Source organism: Oncorhynchus tshawytscha, linkage group LG29, assembly GCF_018296145.1.
Source record: "Oncorhynchus tshawytscha isolate Ot180627B linkage group LG29, Otsh_v2.0, whole genome shotgun sequence".
NCBI classification, from domain to species: domain Eukaryota; kingdom Metazoa; phylum Chordata; class Actinopteri; order Salmoniformes; family Salmonidae; genus Oncorhynchus; species Oncorhynchus tshawytscha.
The window spans coordinates 18,390,038-18,407,314 of NC_056457.1; the positions used below are offsets into that span (position 1 = coordinate 18,390,038).

Genomic DNA, 17,277 nt, shown 5'->3' on the forward strand with positions numbered 1-17,277 from the left:
TAGGAGTGTTCCATGTGTAGGCAGGAAGGTGGTAATCAGTTTGGATGGGAGGTGCTGCTGTGGGGAAGAGTACTGGGTCTATGTTGGAGGAAGTCCAAAAGTCGGGAACGTGTTCAGTACCAAACATTAACTTGCCCTATAAGAAATGCTTGTCTGTTTTCTACTGCAAAACCTTTTCCTACGGTGTACCCTAATGAACATGATCCAGGTTTTACCACACCTCAACATGATAGGACACTTCTGTTGAAAGAATCTGCGTTGACTTTTCTTTCCCTACACAGTACAAATGGCAACCTAAATAAAGTACTAAGTCTCATTTACTATATGCTTCCTTATTATTCCATTTAATAGCATTTTCCTCTACAGTCTCCAGAGATCATAACCAAGCCATCCACCGACTAATCTATCATATAAATTTGACAAATTCGTAACATATAGTACATTCTGCAAATTTGTTACATATTGTACGAAATGAGTGATAGACAACCAATTAATACATTCCTTACAAAACGTGACATAGCACACTAAATGGAGTGTCTCGGATTTACGTACAGAATAATACAAAATGCTCTGAAACCAGGTTGGGTAGGCCAGCATTCCAGTACACCCACACTCCATTCAGCCGCTCTCACCCACCCAGGCCCAAGGACGAAAATGGCTGCCCCCCCTGGCCTGAACCAAGAGCCGTAATGAATAGGCTGCCAGACCACCCCGCTGTGGCAATTTGAAGAGGACAATATATTACATACCACCCTATTTGCTGTTGTGATGAGCTTCAGACACCTCCCATTATTTATTAGGAGGGGCCAGCAGAACGGCGCAGAGGTCACTGAACCCAGGTAAACCGGCGACGATAAGAGAGGGAGAGGAGGTGAGTGTGTGAGAGAGAGAAAGGAGGAAAAAAGAGAGGCAATAACAAAGACAGAGAGCCCTGTACTCCTAGTGCTATGTGTCCATTAATTGAGTGGTTACTCAGAGGAATGTGTTGGTTTGAAAACCTCTGGGAGGTTGTTTCTTACCAGTGGTGGTCCTATATTTGGATTAAAGGTGGTATTGGTGTATATTACACAATACTACTTTTGTGAGCTTACAATCTCTCTCCATGTGATCTTATGATAAATAGGATCTGTTCACACGAAGTGCACAGGGACACCAAAGTCGAAATATGCAACGTTTGATAGATGAATAAAACGTTGCATTTCAAACTGGGGGTTAGCCTCCTTTGTTAGAGTTCTCATGGTGCTATAAGACAAATGGTGTAGTTTGCCGTGGGTCAACTGGGGTTTGCTATCCCATAATGACCTTTCAGAGAGATGGAAGAACTACTACTGCCCCCTCCCTCAGCAACATGGAATGAAGTATAGGCTACTGCAACCCAATGGTTTATAACAGAGGTCTAAGGCGTAACATCATAATACCAACCACTCAACCTACAGTGAATGATATTCAGGCTTGTTACATTGTGTGAAGTCACAGGACCATCACATCAAAAATATATCAAATATTTTGGCAAGGATACATTAAAGAACAATTATTCTGGTGTAGTTTAAAAAAACACCATAAAAAATGTGCATCATGTTCTAAAGAATCTGCAGCATATCTCTTCAATCGATTTGTATTTTGCAGGAAATAGAGGGTGGCAGACATTTGTGCAAGACATGCCGCTCTGAGATGAACCGAAATGAGCAGTACTGTGAGTGTTCCATTGTAGCTTGGAGCCACTAGACCCTTGAGGAGGGTCTGTCACTTTGTCAACGCTGAGAAGCTGCCAGCTTTTATGAAATACCGAATTACTAATTGCCCTGTGTTGCTTTCCTGCCTAAATGTCAGCTTGTAATATCTCCACTTCCATTAGACCACTAACAGAGCACGATCCCGCCCCCTACAGAGCTGGCAAATATTATAATTTCCCACCAAGCTACAGAGGACGAGTGCCAGCAAGGCAGATCATGAAGGACAAAGCTAAAGACTTTGAAAACATTTTCCCCACTCATCTACTCTATTCCAAGCCTGCTGATGGAGATTCTAAAATGTCAGCCAATAAGCCAGCCACATCACTGAAGCATACAGAGATGGTTAGGTGGAATCTGTAAGACTGATTCTAATGAAACATGCCCCTTGATTTTCAAAGAATGAATTACAAATAAAATAGGGCCAACTCTTTGATGGTAAATATGCAATGTTGTTGCTTTAAATGATTTACAAACTAAAATGACTCGTTTCTCCTGAAACTATTTTAATTAGCTGACTACTACAGATATGTATTGGCACAACCTTTAATATATTAAAACAGACACGAGGGAAACCAGATAGTTATTAGGGTCTTGGTGAGCCTGCTACCTTTGAGGACTAGGTCTATTTTTTTTAGGGAGGACACAGTGACTCTCTTGATCTTCCTGCTTTTCTTTACCTGAGCGGAGATGTTTGTTCACAAGGCAGTAGTGGTGGCACATCAAAGGGTATTTTGTGGGAAACAGACATAACTGTAGCAGCTTAAGTGAACGGGGCTCGACAGGTCTAGACCTCCTGGGAGATGACAACCTGTGCACAGCCGCGTTGTCTTCTTCTATGGAAACGATATGTATCCCAACACTATAGGTTACACACAGATTTCCCTCTTGTTTGTCCTTCGGGGACAGCAGTTACCAAAGAAGCCAGGATGTATTTTTTGTCACCTAAAACAACTGGATCTAAATGATCAACGGATGGTTTGCTAAAGGTAGCATGGGATTATCAACCCCCAAAATCAGAGAAATGAAGAGTAATAAAATTAAGTCATCACTATCCACCCCAATAAAAACCCAGGTGTTGGTTGCAGCATCACCGTTTCATAGAAGGGACCCAATCTAGCTAATGTCACCTTGACACACACGTGACGTTCCGCTCTTCCAAATTAGGTCTAAAGCCAAGCCCTGTAAACAATGTTTGTTTTCTTTCTAGTGCTATCTTATTCTAGGATTACTAATCAAACAAGCCCGGGGCCATCTGATGGGTAAACATCTGAGAAGCTCCTTGGCAGCCGTTCAACTCCCCCCTCTGTAGCCAATGGATAAGAGACGGCTCTGGCAAGCCAGCTACTTACACTGTAACATATAAAAACACATGGAAAAAAAAAAGCTTTTGGATAAACTTCCCAGTTTGTTTAATGAAAAAAGAGCTACAATTTCAACAAAACAAACGGTTCGCAAATATGGCAGTTGACACGTTGATATACTTCCGAGCATAGCCCGCCCCACACTTCAAGATGTCACTGTGCTGTTGAGCGGTCTTTTGTACAATCGGATATAAATTACAAAGAAACCATGAGAAGAGACATTTCTCAGACAGTGATTGAGTAAAACATTAGTTTTTGTCTTCTGGCACATGCAGGTGAAAATATGCCATTTAAGATATATATATTTTTGGTGCATTCAATTTCGGACATGATCAGTTCAATAAATGTCAATATATTCTCTTTCAACCTTTCGTCCCCCTTCGTCTTGCTCAGGCTAAAGTCATAGAGTCACTTACAGTGCAGAACTGTGCTATTTGGGTTAGCTAAGGAGTCAGCTTCCCTTTCAGAGTCTCGCAGGTGCTCCGTGTCCACTTTCTCCTCCTGGGAATGTTTCTGTGGAGCTCTGTGGCCAAAGAATGTCTTAGGAGCCCACTGTTATTAGGTCCAGGTTGGATAGGAACGTTAGAAAAATGTTTGTTTATCCTGCCCACCACAGGTCCCTTTTACTACACGTTCTGTGACAGCAGCCTGACCTTCTTCCCGGTCAGAAACATATTCCTGAGGTCCGCCAAAGATGGCAGCTTCATTTTGTCTTTGTTTTTGCTGTAAACATTCAGGAAGATGCCGAGCAGCACTAAAAGTCCACCCCATAGGTACCTGAGAGGAAATGGAACGGAGAGGCGTGTTACAATCTTTTCAGTGCCTTGAAAGTATGACGGCTAAATTGAGGGACCGTAAGCTATGAGAGGTTGAAGATAACACGACTCACTGAAAAGTAAAAGGCTTGGAGAAAAACATAAAGGATAGTACAATCGTCATCGCCTTACGTCCAGTCGTTACTGAAATGAACAGAAGACAGAAAAGTGAGAAACATAACAGCACACAACCTTGAATGTAAGTCTGTCACATCTAATGGATACCTAACTTTGTTGATGAGATTACTTTGACATTTGTTTTGCAGTTAATCTCAAAATGAATCTGGAGGTTTCCAGAATCCTAAATAAGATTAGGTTCGCTCTGATCTGGCATTATTTCAGTAATCTGTAAAATGTTAAAAGTTTGTGCTTTAGATTTTAGAGTGTTAGTAAGGTTATCCATACTCAGACTGTAGAAATCTTTTCTGTGGATTCATATGGTTAGTTAGAACTTCTTTAACTTAAGCTTCCATTTGTGGAGAAATTTCTGAATTAAACATTTTTAAAAAGTAAAATACAGACTTTTTAGTCATAAGAAACTATATGGACAGTTCAAATGAACACTTCGACATGAAAAATTACTTTGTGTGGTTCTGCAAGCAAAGCATCTTCCCAGAACAGAATGGTCTTCTCACCTGTGACTGCTACCAGGGCTCCAAAGAGTTTGATCAAGGCCAGCACAAATGAAATGCCAAAGTACCCCGTGAGAGAGAAGAAGAATGCATAACCGTATGTTGTCACAGGATGCTGAAAGAAAACAAAAGATTCAATAGATTGTCATATCACCATCTTTCCCCCACTTCATATGTTTTCGACAGAGTATCAAACAAAATGCTAACCACAGAACGGTCCATGTCTGATCTATTATAATGAAATTAGGAAAACCTGCTCTTATGACATAGACTGACCAGGTGAATCCAGGTGAAAGCTATGATGTCACTTGTTAAATCCACTTCAATCAGTGTAGATGAAGGGGAGGAGACAGGTTAAAGATGAAGGGGAGGAGACAGGTTAAAGATGAAGGGGAGGAGACAGGTTAAAGATGAAGGGGAGGAGACAGGTTAAAGATGAAGGGGAGGAGACAGGTTAAAGATGAAGGGGAGGAGACAGGTTAAAGATGAAGGGGAGGAGACAGGTTAAAGATGAAGGGGAGGAGACAGGTTAAATAAGGATTTTGAAGCTTTGAGACATGGATTGTGTATCTGTGCCATTTAGACTGTGAATGCGCAAGACAAAATATTTAAGTGAACAGAGTATGGTAGTAGGTGCCAGATGCACTAGTTTGTGTCAAGAACTGCAACGCTGCTGGGTTTTTCATGCTCAAGCATGTGGAATGCTTTCGACACCTTATAGAATCAATGCCCCTGACGGATTGAGGGCCAAAGGGGGTGCAACTCAATATTAGGAAGGTGCTCCTAATGTTTTGTACACTCAGTGTATAACAGAGAGGGTTCTACTAACCTGAGAGCAAAAGGCCACTGCTGGTCCCAATCCACCTGCACCCAACAGGCCTGTCAATATGTACCCAAAACCGATGGAATAGGAATACAAAACCTTTAACACAATCAAAATGACACACATAAGTCACATTTCTGAGGTGATTTAGGACACTACACAATTGGGTTTACAATATAAATATAACAAGTTGGTTTTAAGGCGGGTCCTCAGTACCATTTCAGAGTTAGAGCCGTTATGGAGCTTCATGGCTTTCTCCTGCACGTTCCCAATGGCAGCATCAGCGCACAGAGCCAGAGAGATGAGGAGGACCCCTAAAACACCAGACACAACCAAGTTAACCGCCAAATTGCTAAAGAATGACAATAACAGCACAGCAATGGATGTTTCTGAATTGCTGAAACAGCATCTGTACTTTTGGAGTGTGGGAAAACCTATATGTTTGTACATAATGTATGTGGTACAAGGTCAAACTTTTTAGATAAAACATTATATATAGTTCTTTAGGAGTTCAAACTCCACCATTTAAAAAATACTTTAGTCCCAGCCTAGGTAACATCCACTAGGCTTAATTTGCCCCAGGCTCATAAATGTCAGTATCCTGATTAATTTGATACAGGTTCTCTGTGTATCAAATACAAAATCACAGTGAAAGGATTTGGATGGTGAAAGTAATGATCCATAGTTAAACAGTGTTGTAACAACAGGCTCCTTTACTAATACCTAGATAGATAACAGATTCACATGTTACCGGTTGCATTGAAGTTGGGGGCGACTTTACTGTCAGCTAGGGTGAACCAGATGAGTCCCAGGCTCATACAGAGAGCAGCAGACACATCAGCCAGATTGTAGCGTTTCCCTGAAGAAAACAGAGGAGTTAGGCTACAAAGTCACGCAATTCCTCCATAACAGATGACTAACAATTTACCAGAATAGGAAGAGTTGATTGACAAGTTCCACTTGGATGGAAAGTTAAATACAGTCAGTGGATCTTAGTGTCCAGATCTTTCTTCTTTTGATTCGGATTGATCCGACACCTGTCATGACTGACATCCGATCAGGAAAACCTTCGAAACAAAAGACAAACTTAACTTTTGGTAATTCGGAGGGCATTTCCCTTTCTGACAAGACAGGGAAATGACAGAATATGTGGCGATAAACGGCGCTTGGGTATTTACCCCCTCCTTATGGGTCAGGTGGAAAACGTAAACACGCCGGCTAGATAGAGGAACTTATGAGCGGCGTAGAAGAGAGGAGAGAAAGGCGCTTCGCCGCTCTGCTCCAGATCCAAGCGAGTTGAGAGGCCTGCGTGACACTGGCTGCAGGTCGGGTGGTGCACATGGCCCATACCAAGAGATTTTTTTTTCTCTCCAACTTTCTACTGGACTCTTCAACTCAATTAAATCCAAACAGGAAAGAAGAGAGGGTTGAGGTTGGTTGGTGTTGGACACGTAAAATGCAACAAAAAAACAAGAGGAGACTGAGGAGTCTTCCCAAACAGGCCGATAGATGCCTCGGGGGTGACAAGGTGACGCAGCAGGTTGGTCTGGCTTGCTTTCATTCCTCCCTCTGTTCCCCTTTGAAGGGTTCACATCAGATCTCGCTGGCATCCTGAGTGAACGCAGTAGCGTTTCCAACTAGTCCCCCTGGGGGACCCATGGTCAACATCGCAAATGCAGGGAGGGGGAGGAAGGAAAAAAACGAGTGTTTGATCGCTAAGACGTGGAACCTTTATGAAGACAATGTCTCCGAGATGAAAGACAGAGTACTGAGAACTAGGCCTCCTCACCCTGAAATTCAACACTTGCAAACAACCCAAAAAACTAAGCATGGACAAAACTCCGAAATAAAAGTTGAAAAGTTGGTCATTGTTTGGAGGTAAGGGCATAACGGGTGTGAGGTAAGACACTCACAGGAGGTTTCTAGAGAGCCTCTCTTATGATTGACAGTTAGGCTTAACCCCCCCCAAAAAAAGTAATGTGTTTAGTTCATTACCCGCATGCAAAAGGACAAACATTATTAGGCAGCATTTTCACGTCTTGATCAGGGCCCATATTCATTAAGCGTCTCAAACTAGGACTGCTGATCTCGGATCAGGTCCCCTTCATTTACAATCATTATGATCTAAAAGGCTAAACTGATCCTAGATCAGCACTCCTAATCTCACTCTTCGCGAATATGGGCTCTCATACAAACAAAGATCAACTTCCTTTTGCCACTTGCCTTGAATGAATACGCCTCCTATCATGACAGGAATGAGTTTGCAGCACTTGAAGATGACCTGTGTAGGATAATTCAAGTAACCCAGTGAGGTGTTTGATAGGCCCATGGTCCCCACCGTTAGAAATGCTATGATCATGTACGTCTTCCCTGGTATTCTGCAAAAAGAAAAAGAGCAATTAGCAAGCCTTGTGGGATAACAACAAAAACTAAATACAAAAACTAGCAATACATGGAATTTTTCTGCCATTGAAATCCTTGGGTGGGTGTTTTTTCCCAAACAGTCCAAACAGTGTAAGCAAATAAACACTTTCAGTGTAAACGTAAACCAGATATAAAGTATGTAGAAAAGATAAAGGTGCAATATATGTTTTTATAAGATCATCGTTGAGAAGTAACAATCACCAAAATAAAAGCTAGACAGTCAGGGAGAATATAATATTTCGAAAAACAATTAATAAAGCAGTATTCGTTTAATTATTATGTTTGAGCAAAAATAACACGGCATTAGCTGTGGCAAAATGCATAGAATTGCAGGAAATTCGCTTTAAAATGGTAAAAATGTATCTCAGTTCCATGGCTAAATACATACAAAAGTATATATATATATAAGTATACTTATATACAAAAGTATGTGGTCACCCCTTCAAATTAGTGGATTTGGCCATTTCAGCCACACCCGTTGCTGACAGGTATATAGAATCGGGCAAATGCAATCTCCATAGACAAATACTGGCAGTAGAATGACCTTACTGAAGAGCTCAGTAACTATCAACGTGACACCGTCGTAAGATGCCACCTTTCCAACAAGTCAGTTGGTCAAATTTATGCCCTGCTTGAGCTGCCCCTGTCAACTGCTGTTATTGTGAAGTGGAAACGGCTCAGCAGCGATGTGGTTAGCTACACAAGCTCACAGAACAGGACTGCCGAGTGTGTAAAAATCATCTGTCCTCGGTTGCAACACTCACTACCGAGTTCCAAACTGCCTCTGGAAGCAACATCAGCACAAGAATTGTTCGTCGGGAGCTTCATGAAATGGGCTTCCGTGGCCGAGCAGTAGCACACAAAGCCTAAGATCACTATGTGCAATGCCAAGCGTCAGCTGGAGTGTTGTAAAGCTCGCCGCCATTGGACCCTGGAGCAGCGGAAACGAGTCATTAATCATGCTTCACCACCTGGCAGTCCAAATCTTGGTTTAGAGGATGCCAGGAGAGAGCTACCTGACCCAATGCATAGTGCCAACTGTAAAGTTTGGTGGAGGAGGAATAATGGCCTGGGTTTGTTTTTCATGATTAGGGCTAGGCCTCTTAGTTCCAGCGAAGGGAAATCTTAACGCTACAGCATACAATGACATTTTAGATGATTCTGTCCTTCCAACTTTGTGGCATCAGTTTGGGGAAGGCCCTTTCCTGTTTCAGCATGACAATGCCCCCGTGCATAAAGCGAAGTCCATACAGAAATGGTTTGTTGAGATCGGGGTGGAAGAACTTGACTGGCCTGCCCAGAACCCTAACCTCAACCCCATCAAACACCTTTGGGATGAATTGAAACGCTGACTTATTAGAGGGGGACTGCAATAAAAGTCTGCACATCCATTAGCTCTCCTGGAGGATGATTGACCACCTGATTGACCACCCTTGATATAAAACATTGCAACCAAATACATTTTATGCCTTTTGAAATAATTTACTCATTCTATATATCAAAGATCCAATGGCTATGGTAGGCTACAAATCTTTATATTTACTTTGCATGCTGACTAGCATGTATTAAGTTGCAATGTCCTATACATTGGATGCCCAAATCAAGTATTTACAAAATAAGTTTTAAAGCCCCATAATCCAAAAATAAAGGCTAAATCTAATTTTTTCCCCTAAAATTAATGTTCACAATTCACAAATTATTATTTTGATTCACATGATTCGATTCACCCCGATTGAACCGAATCCCAACTAATACCATGGCGAAGTGAATCATTCATTTTTCAAAAATATTTGTTTAAATTAATAATATGAACTTTGTATGGCCATATTCACAGGTTTTTTGAGACATGCAGAAAACATTAATACATGGTAATGATAGCTAAACATAACTAAAGGGTACAAGATATGTTTTGAATTGGCTACCTAGTTAATGTGTTCTCTATCATATTCGTCTGGCGCTATGCAGGTCCTACAACGCAAACACCAATGTGCTAGTGTCATTCGAATCCTGGCTGATGTTGGTTTTTATTTACTTGATCAAATATTTTACAACTGTCCCTAAATAAATTACATAAACAGAAACTATGAAATTCATTTCATATTTGATCATTTCCCCAAACTTTTCCTGGATTTTCATGACCGTATGAACCCTGCAAGATGGGGGCCTCTAAAATGTTCTCTATAATTCACCTGCACTGACCATGCCCATTGGCATGCCCACCACCTAAGCCCCTTTTGATCCAGAAAAACCCCTAAATACAGAGGTGTATTCATTACAGAAACCGTCTACGAACCAAACAGAGCAAAACAAGAGTTTCTATTGGACAAATGTAGGTAGGTCCCTCCCCGTTTGCTTCCCTTTAAGAAAGGTTTTGCAACAGATTCGGCGGAATTCATCCACCCCAAGATGAAGTGTTGTTGATATCAATAGGTCTTGAGGTAGATCACTGGTTATATTGTTTGAAGTGACAAGGCACATACTGTAGCAATTAACATACTATTAATAGTTAACGGGACAGAGACGGATCATTCTATGATTTAGTCAATCTCAATCTATTTATTAGTGCTGAATGCCATTAAACATGAAATAGTCAGTCTATTGATGTTATTCTCAAGGAAAGCCCTACTGGATCCCCGTCTTTGTTGGTGAACACCACTCCTACTTTTCTTTGTTTGCTGAAGTGCAGAGGCCTAATTGAACTCCATTCCCTTGTTTACCTTCTCCGTTTGTCCTGTGTGAGCTGCAATTCCACCAGTCCAAACAGGGAGTAGAACCCAAACTGTACCAGGGTGAGGTACCATCCGAAGGGCTTGAAACCCTCCACGGAAAATATGAGCTCCTGAAAACAGCAGATAAAGTCTGATAAGTCTACTTTCAAGCCTGTGGTGAAGTAAATCCTCAGTGAGGCTTGCTGATAAAATGTCCCTGCTTAGCATGTGTCAACAACCAATTGTATGGTGAATCCGTCAGTCAATCAACCAAATGTATTTTTATAAAGCCCTTTTACAACTGCTGTTTACATCTGTGATGTCACAAATTGCTTTACAGGAACCAGGCGTAGACCACAAAGAGCAAGCAGAACAGAAGCGAAAGCACAGTGGCCAGGAAAAACTACCTAAAAGGTAGAATTCTAGAGCAGAACCTGGCTTAGAGGGGTGGCCCATCCTCTTCTGCCTGTACATGGTAGATATTAAGAGTACATTTAGCCATTAATTAAGGCCAGATTGTGAAGAACGTGTAAAACTGTCATATACAGTAGTCTTGCCATAAACTCAAAAATACTATCCGACTACACCCACATCAGGAACGACCATTACAGCAGCCCCATGCCTAGCTGCTTTAAGCTAGGAATTAGCTTACAGTAAAACGGAATAGTCACCGGAAGCTAAATACTTACTCTGCCGATTGTCCGTAGGATTGGTCCTTTTGAAGGGGGAAATTGAGAAAAAAACTTCTAATAAAAAAGACTTTCCAAACGTGGTTCTGTTGTAAACCCACTCCCCCTCTGCTTACCTCATATCAAAATAAAAGCCCTGTATGTGTGCAATACCTGCACAAAAAAAGCAAGAACTTGTGGGGAACTTATATTTTGACATGACGTAAGCTGAGAAACTGCTCAAATAAAAAAACATTCATTAATGCATTGTTGGGATTGGAGAAAGGCATTTCACTGTACTTGTGCACGTGACATAACTTAACTTGAAATACTACAATTTACTATAGAATACTACAGTACTTACTATAGAATTCTGTAGTAAACTGTAGTATAATGTCATTTTGTCACAATACCAGAATTTTGACTTTATACCAGGTTTTTCATTTTGACTTTATACCAGGTTTTTCATTTTGACTTTATACCAGGTTTTTCATTTTGACTTTATACCAGGTTTTTCATTTTGACTTTATACCAGGTTTTTAATTTTGACTTTATACCAGGTTTTTAATTTTGACTTTATACCAGGTTTTTAATTTTGACTTTATACCAGGTTTTTAATTTTGACTTTATACTAGGTTTTTAATTTTGACTTTATACTAGGTTTTTCATTTTGACTTTATACCAGGTTTTTCAGTTTGACTTTATACCAGGTTTAGTATCACAATTAGGCTGGTCACGATACCAACATTTTACAAACGATACCAGGCCAAGTATGACGATAGTGAGTACCATCGCGATACCACGTGGCAAAACATTTGTGGCCTAGCATCCTGTTCTCCCCGTCCCCCAAAAACCTGTCACTGAAATTTACACTTCAACTCAAAACAACACATTGAATTTAACTTCACAATGTATAATAGAATACTGCATAGAATGGCTGATTTGCTTATATTTGCAAAGACCTACCTATGATTTGGCTGGAGGAATGGGAGGAAGGAGTATATAACAGTGGAGGCTGCTGAAGGGAGGACGACTCATAATAATGGCTGGAACGGTGCAAATAGAATGGCATCATACCACTCCAGCCATTACCACGAGCCCGTCCTCCCCAATTAAGGTGCCACCATCCTCCTGTGATATACATGCATAATGATCTGCATGTCATTGTGTCAGTAAGGATAAAACATTGCATGGAACCTTCTTTACTCTTCAGTTAACCCAGACACACTCTCCTTCTCATGAGTAGCATACCCTTTTCCTTTCTTCCTGGGCCAATCAAATTTGCCTAAACCTACTGTCAAGTTAGCAGGTTGTTAGCTAGCTAGGTAACATGACTGAACAATGTTGTTTGTAATTAAACCAATAATTAGCAACCCGGGATTAGTTGAATGGTTTGTGAAATTATATAAAATGCGCACGAATCCAGATAGAAATAAAAATAGGCATCTCCGGTAATATGGGTATGTTTTTAACCGTTTAGAGACAAGATGTCTTCTCTGCTGTAAAGCTGAAAGCACGCCGTGTCGCCAAGCACTGCTCCATTTTCCCTCTCTGACCCTCAGAGGATGCATGACATTGAACTTGCAAAGCCTACTCAGACTGATCTGTGCTCTTGGTCATAACAGGCGATGAAATGACAATGTATCAACCGTGCCAGCTTTGCGCTCTGCTCTAATGTAACACATGTACAAATCTAACAACAGGGTCTGAAAGTGGAATAGATGCACGTGAAGAGCGGACGGAGAGAAGCAGGTGAGGGCTGGTAGAGGATGCAGCTGGCTGTTTACAGCTGCCTCACAGTGATATGGCATGAAAGTAAAGTGGATATTGTCGGACCTGCTCATATAAGAGACTAGTTAGTGGCTGTTGCTTCAACTCAACTGACTTTATAAACATTTTGTAACAGGCGCCAGCAGGTTCTTTGGATCGGTAGGGCTGAAAAGGTTGGTAGTATCATATGAAATGGTACTAAGGTATTCTAAAATGTTGGTATCATAAGTATCATGACATTTTGGTACCCATGATATTACCATGGTACTAGTATACAGTGCAACACTTGTGACAATACTCGATACCATCACTATACTCGATTCCAAAACGATACCACAACAACAAAAATAAGACTTATTAGCCAAAGTCACAAAATGGCACTTCATCCAGACAGATAAACTCAGCTTCAACTGTCCAATCGTTGGGTATCTTGGGAGGTTAATATCATTACATTTGAAACATTTTATGTCAATTTTTGGAGACAGCCAGGTATGCATTAATTTATCAATTATACAGTCATACAATCAATTTGAAAGTGTTTTTACCAATCTAACTACAAAACAACATAAGGGTAATCATTTATTTAATAGGTAAATCTCTACTGATAAACTAGGTAAATCGAGATGTAGACTAGGTCTATTCACAATACAGGTGAATGCATAGTATTCAATAGGAGTGTGTGCATGCATTGCGTTGAGCCTGTTTTAGCTCATTTCATGGCGCTACAGATGACAAACAATCCATTTAGTACTTATTGTATTGACAACTACTAGGAGAACATATTGGACAGCATTTTCAAAGAAGAAGCAATCTCTTCTTTTAGAAAAGTGTGTGTTGTCTCTTTAAGAAAGTAGTAATTTGCGAAGCAAATTGTAGCTGTAGAATCTGACTTTGTGGCTATGGAATCTAGTGTAAACCAGACGGGATGCGAGGGAGACAAAGAAGTGAATGAGTTTTTAGTGGCGAGGGGAACAGCGTGAATTAATTTTAAAAAACAATCAGCTTTGAAATCAAATTTATGCAAATAAATTCATAAAAAATCCTTCAATGTGATTTTCTGGATTTTTTTTCTAATTTTGTCTGTCATAGTTGAAGTGTACCTATGATGAAAATTACAGGCCTCTCTCATCTCATTTTAAGTGGGAGAACTTGCACAATTGGTGGCTGACCAAATACTTTTTTGCCCCACTGTACCCTGCCCATTCCCCTCCCCCATGTCCCAATTTGTGTCACCGGTAAGTGAAAAACCTAAATGCCAAGTATAGACCATATATTGTGTAAACTATGGGTATAGAAAAGAGCAGAAGCTCTGAACTCTTCGTTTGCTGTTTTAGTATTTCTCCAGTAGATTTCCTCAAGGAGAAAGCTCCCCACTTCTATGTCAAAGATAATAAAACAAAAACATATTGGTAAATACTACAGTAATATCCCCAAAAACACTACAGTAAATAGTACAGTGTACCATACTAGTTTGCAAAAACACTACTGTAAATACTACAGTATACTACAGTCCGCAATTACTATAGTATATACTCTTTCTTTTTACTACAAAATACTATAGTAAACTGTAAATACTACGGTATACTGCAGTAAATACTACAGTATTCACTAAAAACAGCACAGTATTCACTAAAAACACTACAGTGAATAATACAGTATTCCTACCATAGCATACACTATAGTATTTTTGGTGTTGTGGGTAACATCACTGAGGAACTGCATGGGTCTACAATAGACCCACGTTCTGTTAAATTCTACCTTCCATTAGCTGTTTTTGTTCCTTCAAATCCCCCCTGCATAAGGACCAAGCCTACAGACACAGTAAGTATAAATCAAATTTTATATTTCAGCAACACTAGCGTAAATACTAGCATTGCTAAGAGCAGCTACCCCATGCCCTAATATCAGAACACTGAAGTAAACAGCTGAAAACAGTTGCAAAACGTTTCACAACTGTTTCTATTGGACAAATTCAGGCAGGCCCCTCCCTGTTCGCTTCTGTTTGGTTCCTAGTGAATACACCCTAGCTCTCGAAAACTCTCGGCGTCATTAGCTTCGCCGACTGCCTCAAGTGAACCATCACGGTCACCTAATAATCCCCAGTTTACAATTGGCTCATTCATCCCCCTCCTCTCCCCTGTAACTATTCCCCAGGTCGTTGCTGTAAATGAGAATGTGTTCTCAGTCAACTTACCTGGTAAAATAACGGATAAATAAATAATAAATAAATAAAAACTATAAACCTGACGCTGTGTTTTAACATTTAGAAAAGTCAAAAATCATTGCATGGAATACGGCTATCAAAAACATATGGTCCTTATCTTGCACCAGTGAGAAAGAATCCTTCAAATAAAAAACAAACACTTACTGTAGCAGTTTTGCACAGATCCATACTACACTTTTGCTTCACTTCCCGAGTTACCCTCACACACAGGTCTCTTGTCTACTGCCTGTTTTCAGGAAACAAGCACTGTAACATGGAGATATGGCCGTGTAGGAACACTAGCCCTAACAAGGGCGTGTATTAATTTAACCTTTCATCTTTTTGCATTATTTCTTGCTGATATGTAAGATATGGTCCTATGCTTCCAAAACCGCAAGCGATGCATTAACAACCCCCCAACAGAAGACGCCTTCATCCAATGATTCTTATGTGTAATCTAATGGAACTGAGAGTCATGATCAAGGGCTAAATACACCCCTGCTTACTTGTAGGTAGCCATAGATGAGGTAAAAGAGGAAGACACCCGCCGTGCAGATGCAGAACTGGGTAGCTGTGTTGAAGCTGCTCAGGTTGATGCCTAGCACTCTCAGCTCCTCCACAGACTTAATGTGCGGAGACATCATGACCTCGCTGGAAGACGGGATGGAGATAGACAGGTGCTTCCGGGCGTTGTTGTAGTTCATCAGGCCGAATTTGGCACTCATTGTGTCTGGGGATCAAATACAGTACTTAGGTAGTTTCAATACTTTGCTTTCTGTTGCAAAAGGATGTGACAGACTATATACTAAGGGTGGGAAGATGAGGAAGAAAATTGGTCTGTATACTTGTATGCATAGTAGCCAACACGTTATTGTCTGTATCAGGTATCTATCACTGACACACATTGACCGATTCAAAACTGGCATAGCTAGATAGTAAGCTAGGGAATTTGACCTGTAACAAACAAGGACAACAGCGCAATTATCAATTATCCGATATCCGTGGGCGTTTCGGGATTTTACTCCTTGAGATATACAGCACTACTAAACTAGCTAACTATTTGATTGAATACAACAATGACTAACTGCTAGCTACTTAGATAGCCAATCTACCTATCGAGTTAATAACAACTGCAGTGAGTTGAAGCGTGGGGAAAATCCTAAAACGACCACTGAACATTTCAAAACACCAACATATGACATACATTCGAACTTCGACTTTATTAGCAACAGAGCTATTTTCTGCAATTCCAAATTACATTTTGCTAACTTCTTTACAAGCTTAACTATAACGTTTTATTTTTATTTAAAATTCTAACTAGCTACCTGGTTAGCTGCTACAAGCTAGCATGCTAGCTGAACAAAACTTCCGGGTTTGAAATGTGAATGCTGCGTTGTTCTTCAATCGATTCGGATTATTGTAACGTTTCCAGACGTGACGGATCCATGTTTTTAAGCTATTGTATTGACATTTTAATTATTTTGATGCGAAAAGACCTGTAGCACATTTGCTAACTTGCGAACCGGTGCTGCTATCTCCTGGTAGCAGCCAACAACTTCCGCTGAGTGTGACTCGTCTCGAACTATGACCTCATTTCCCATTGGTGGAGGGAACAACACCAGGTCAGTTGAAAAATGAAATGCACCTAGCTACATTCGTATTGTAGCCTACTCAGTCAGTGCAAAACAGAAAAAAGTAATTTCTCATCACATCGTGCATTATAGTTTGCATTGAGAAGTTTGGTGTTATAGATATATCCACACCCTACCTACCTTGTCCAGCGCTGGATGGTCTATAACTTCTTAAACACATAGGATTACTTAATGTACACACCGGTCGTCTTGTGTGTCTGCAAATCATTTGTAAACAGCAGAACCAGTCCTTCCAGACAGTCTACTTTTCAAGGAACTGGAAGGTAAAATGCTTATTTATAATCCTTTCTTGTTTTGTGTTTACTTTACTTTGTGTTTACTTTTTTTTTGCAATTCAGCAAATGGTGAAATATGAACTCACTGGACATTATTGACAAGAATCCCAGATAGAACATGAATTGCATGATTTTATATGGCACTATTGCTCACTAAATGCACCCTTTGTGCTGTTATTTTTGATTTTTTGATTCAATGACAACGAAACAAAA

General features: G+C 40.4%; 1 protein-coding gene across 2 annotated transcripts; it reads right to left on the reverse strand.

The window, feature by feature from the left end:
• Window positions 1-3,114: 3,114 nt before the first annotated feature.
• On the reverse strand, window positions 3,115-17,023 carry slc35b3 (solute carrier family 35 member B3). 2 transcript variants are annotated; one of them, XM_024392704.2, is made up of 10 exons: window positions 16,910-17,023; window positions 15,644-15,867; window positions 10,506-10,627; window positions 7,588-7,742; window positions 6,116-6,223; window positions 5,581-5,678; window positions 5,371-5,463; window positions 4,545-4,656; window positions 3,984-4,053; window positions 3,115-3,871 (listed from the first exon to the last, which is right to left on the reverse strand). In XM_024392704.2, the coding sequence occupies exons 1-10, from the start codon at window positions 16,995-16,997 to the stop codon at window positions 3,721-3,723; spliced, it is 1,221 nt and encodes a 406-aa protein (XP_024248472.2). In that variant the 5' UTR covers window positions 16,998-17,023; the 3' UTR covers window positions 3,115-3,720. The 2 variants fall into 2 exon arrangements, with proteins under 2 accessions (XP_024248472.2, XP_024248473.1); XM_024392705.2 differs by lacking the exon at window positions 16,910-17,023 and adding an exon at window positions 16,463-16,723.
• Between the last annotated feature and the right edge of the window lie 254 nt (window positions 17,024-17,277).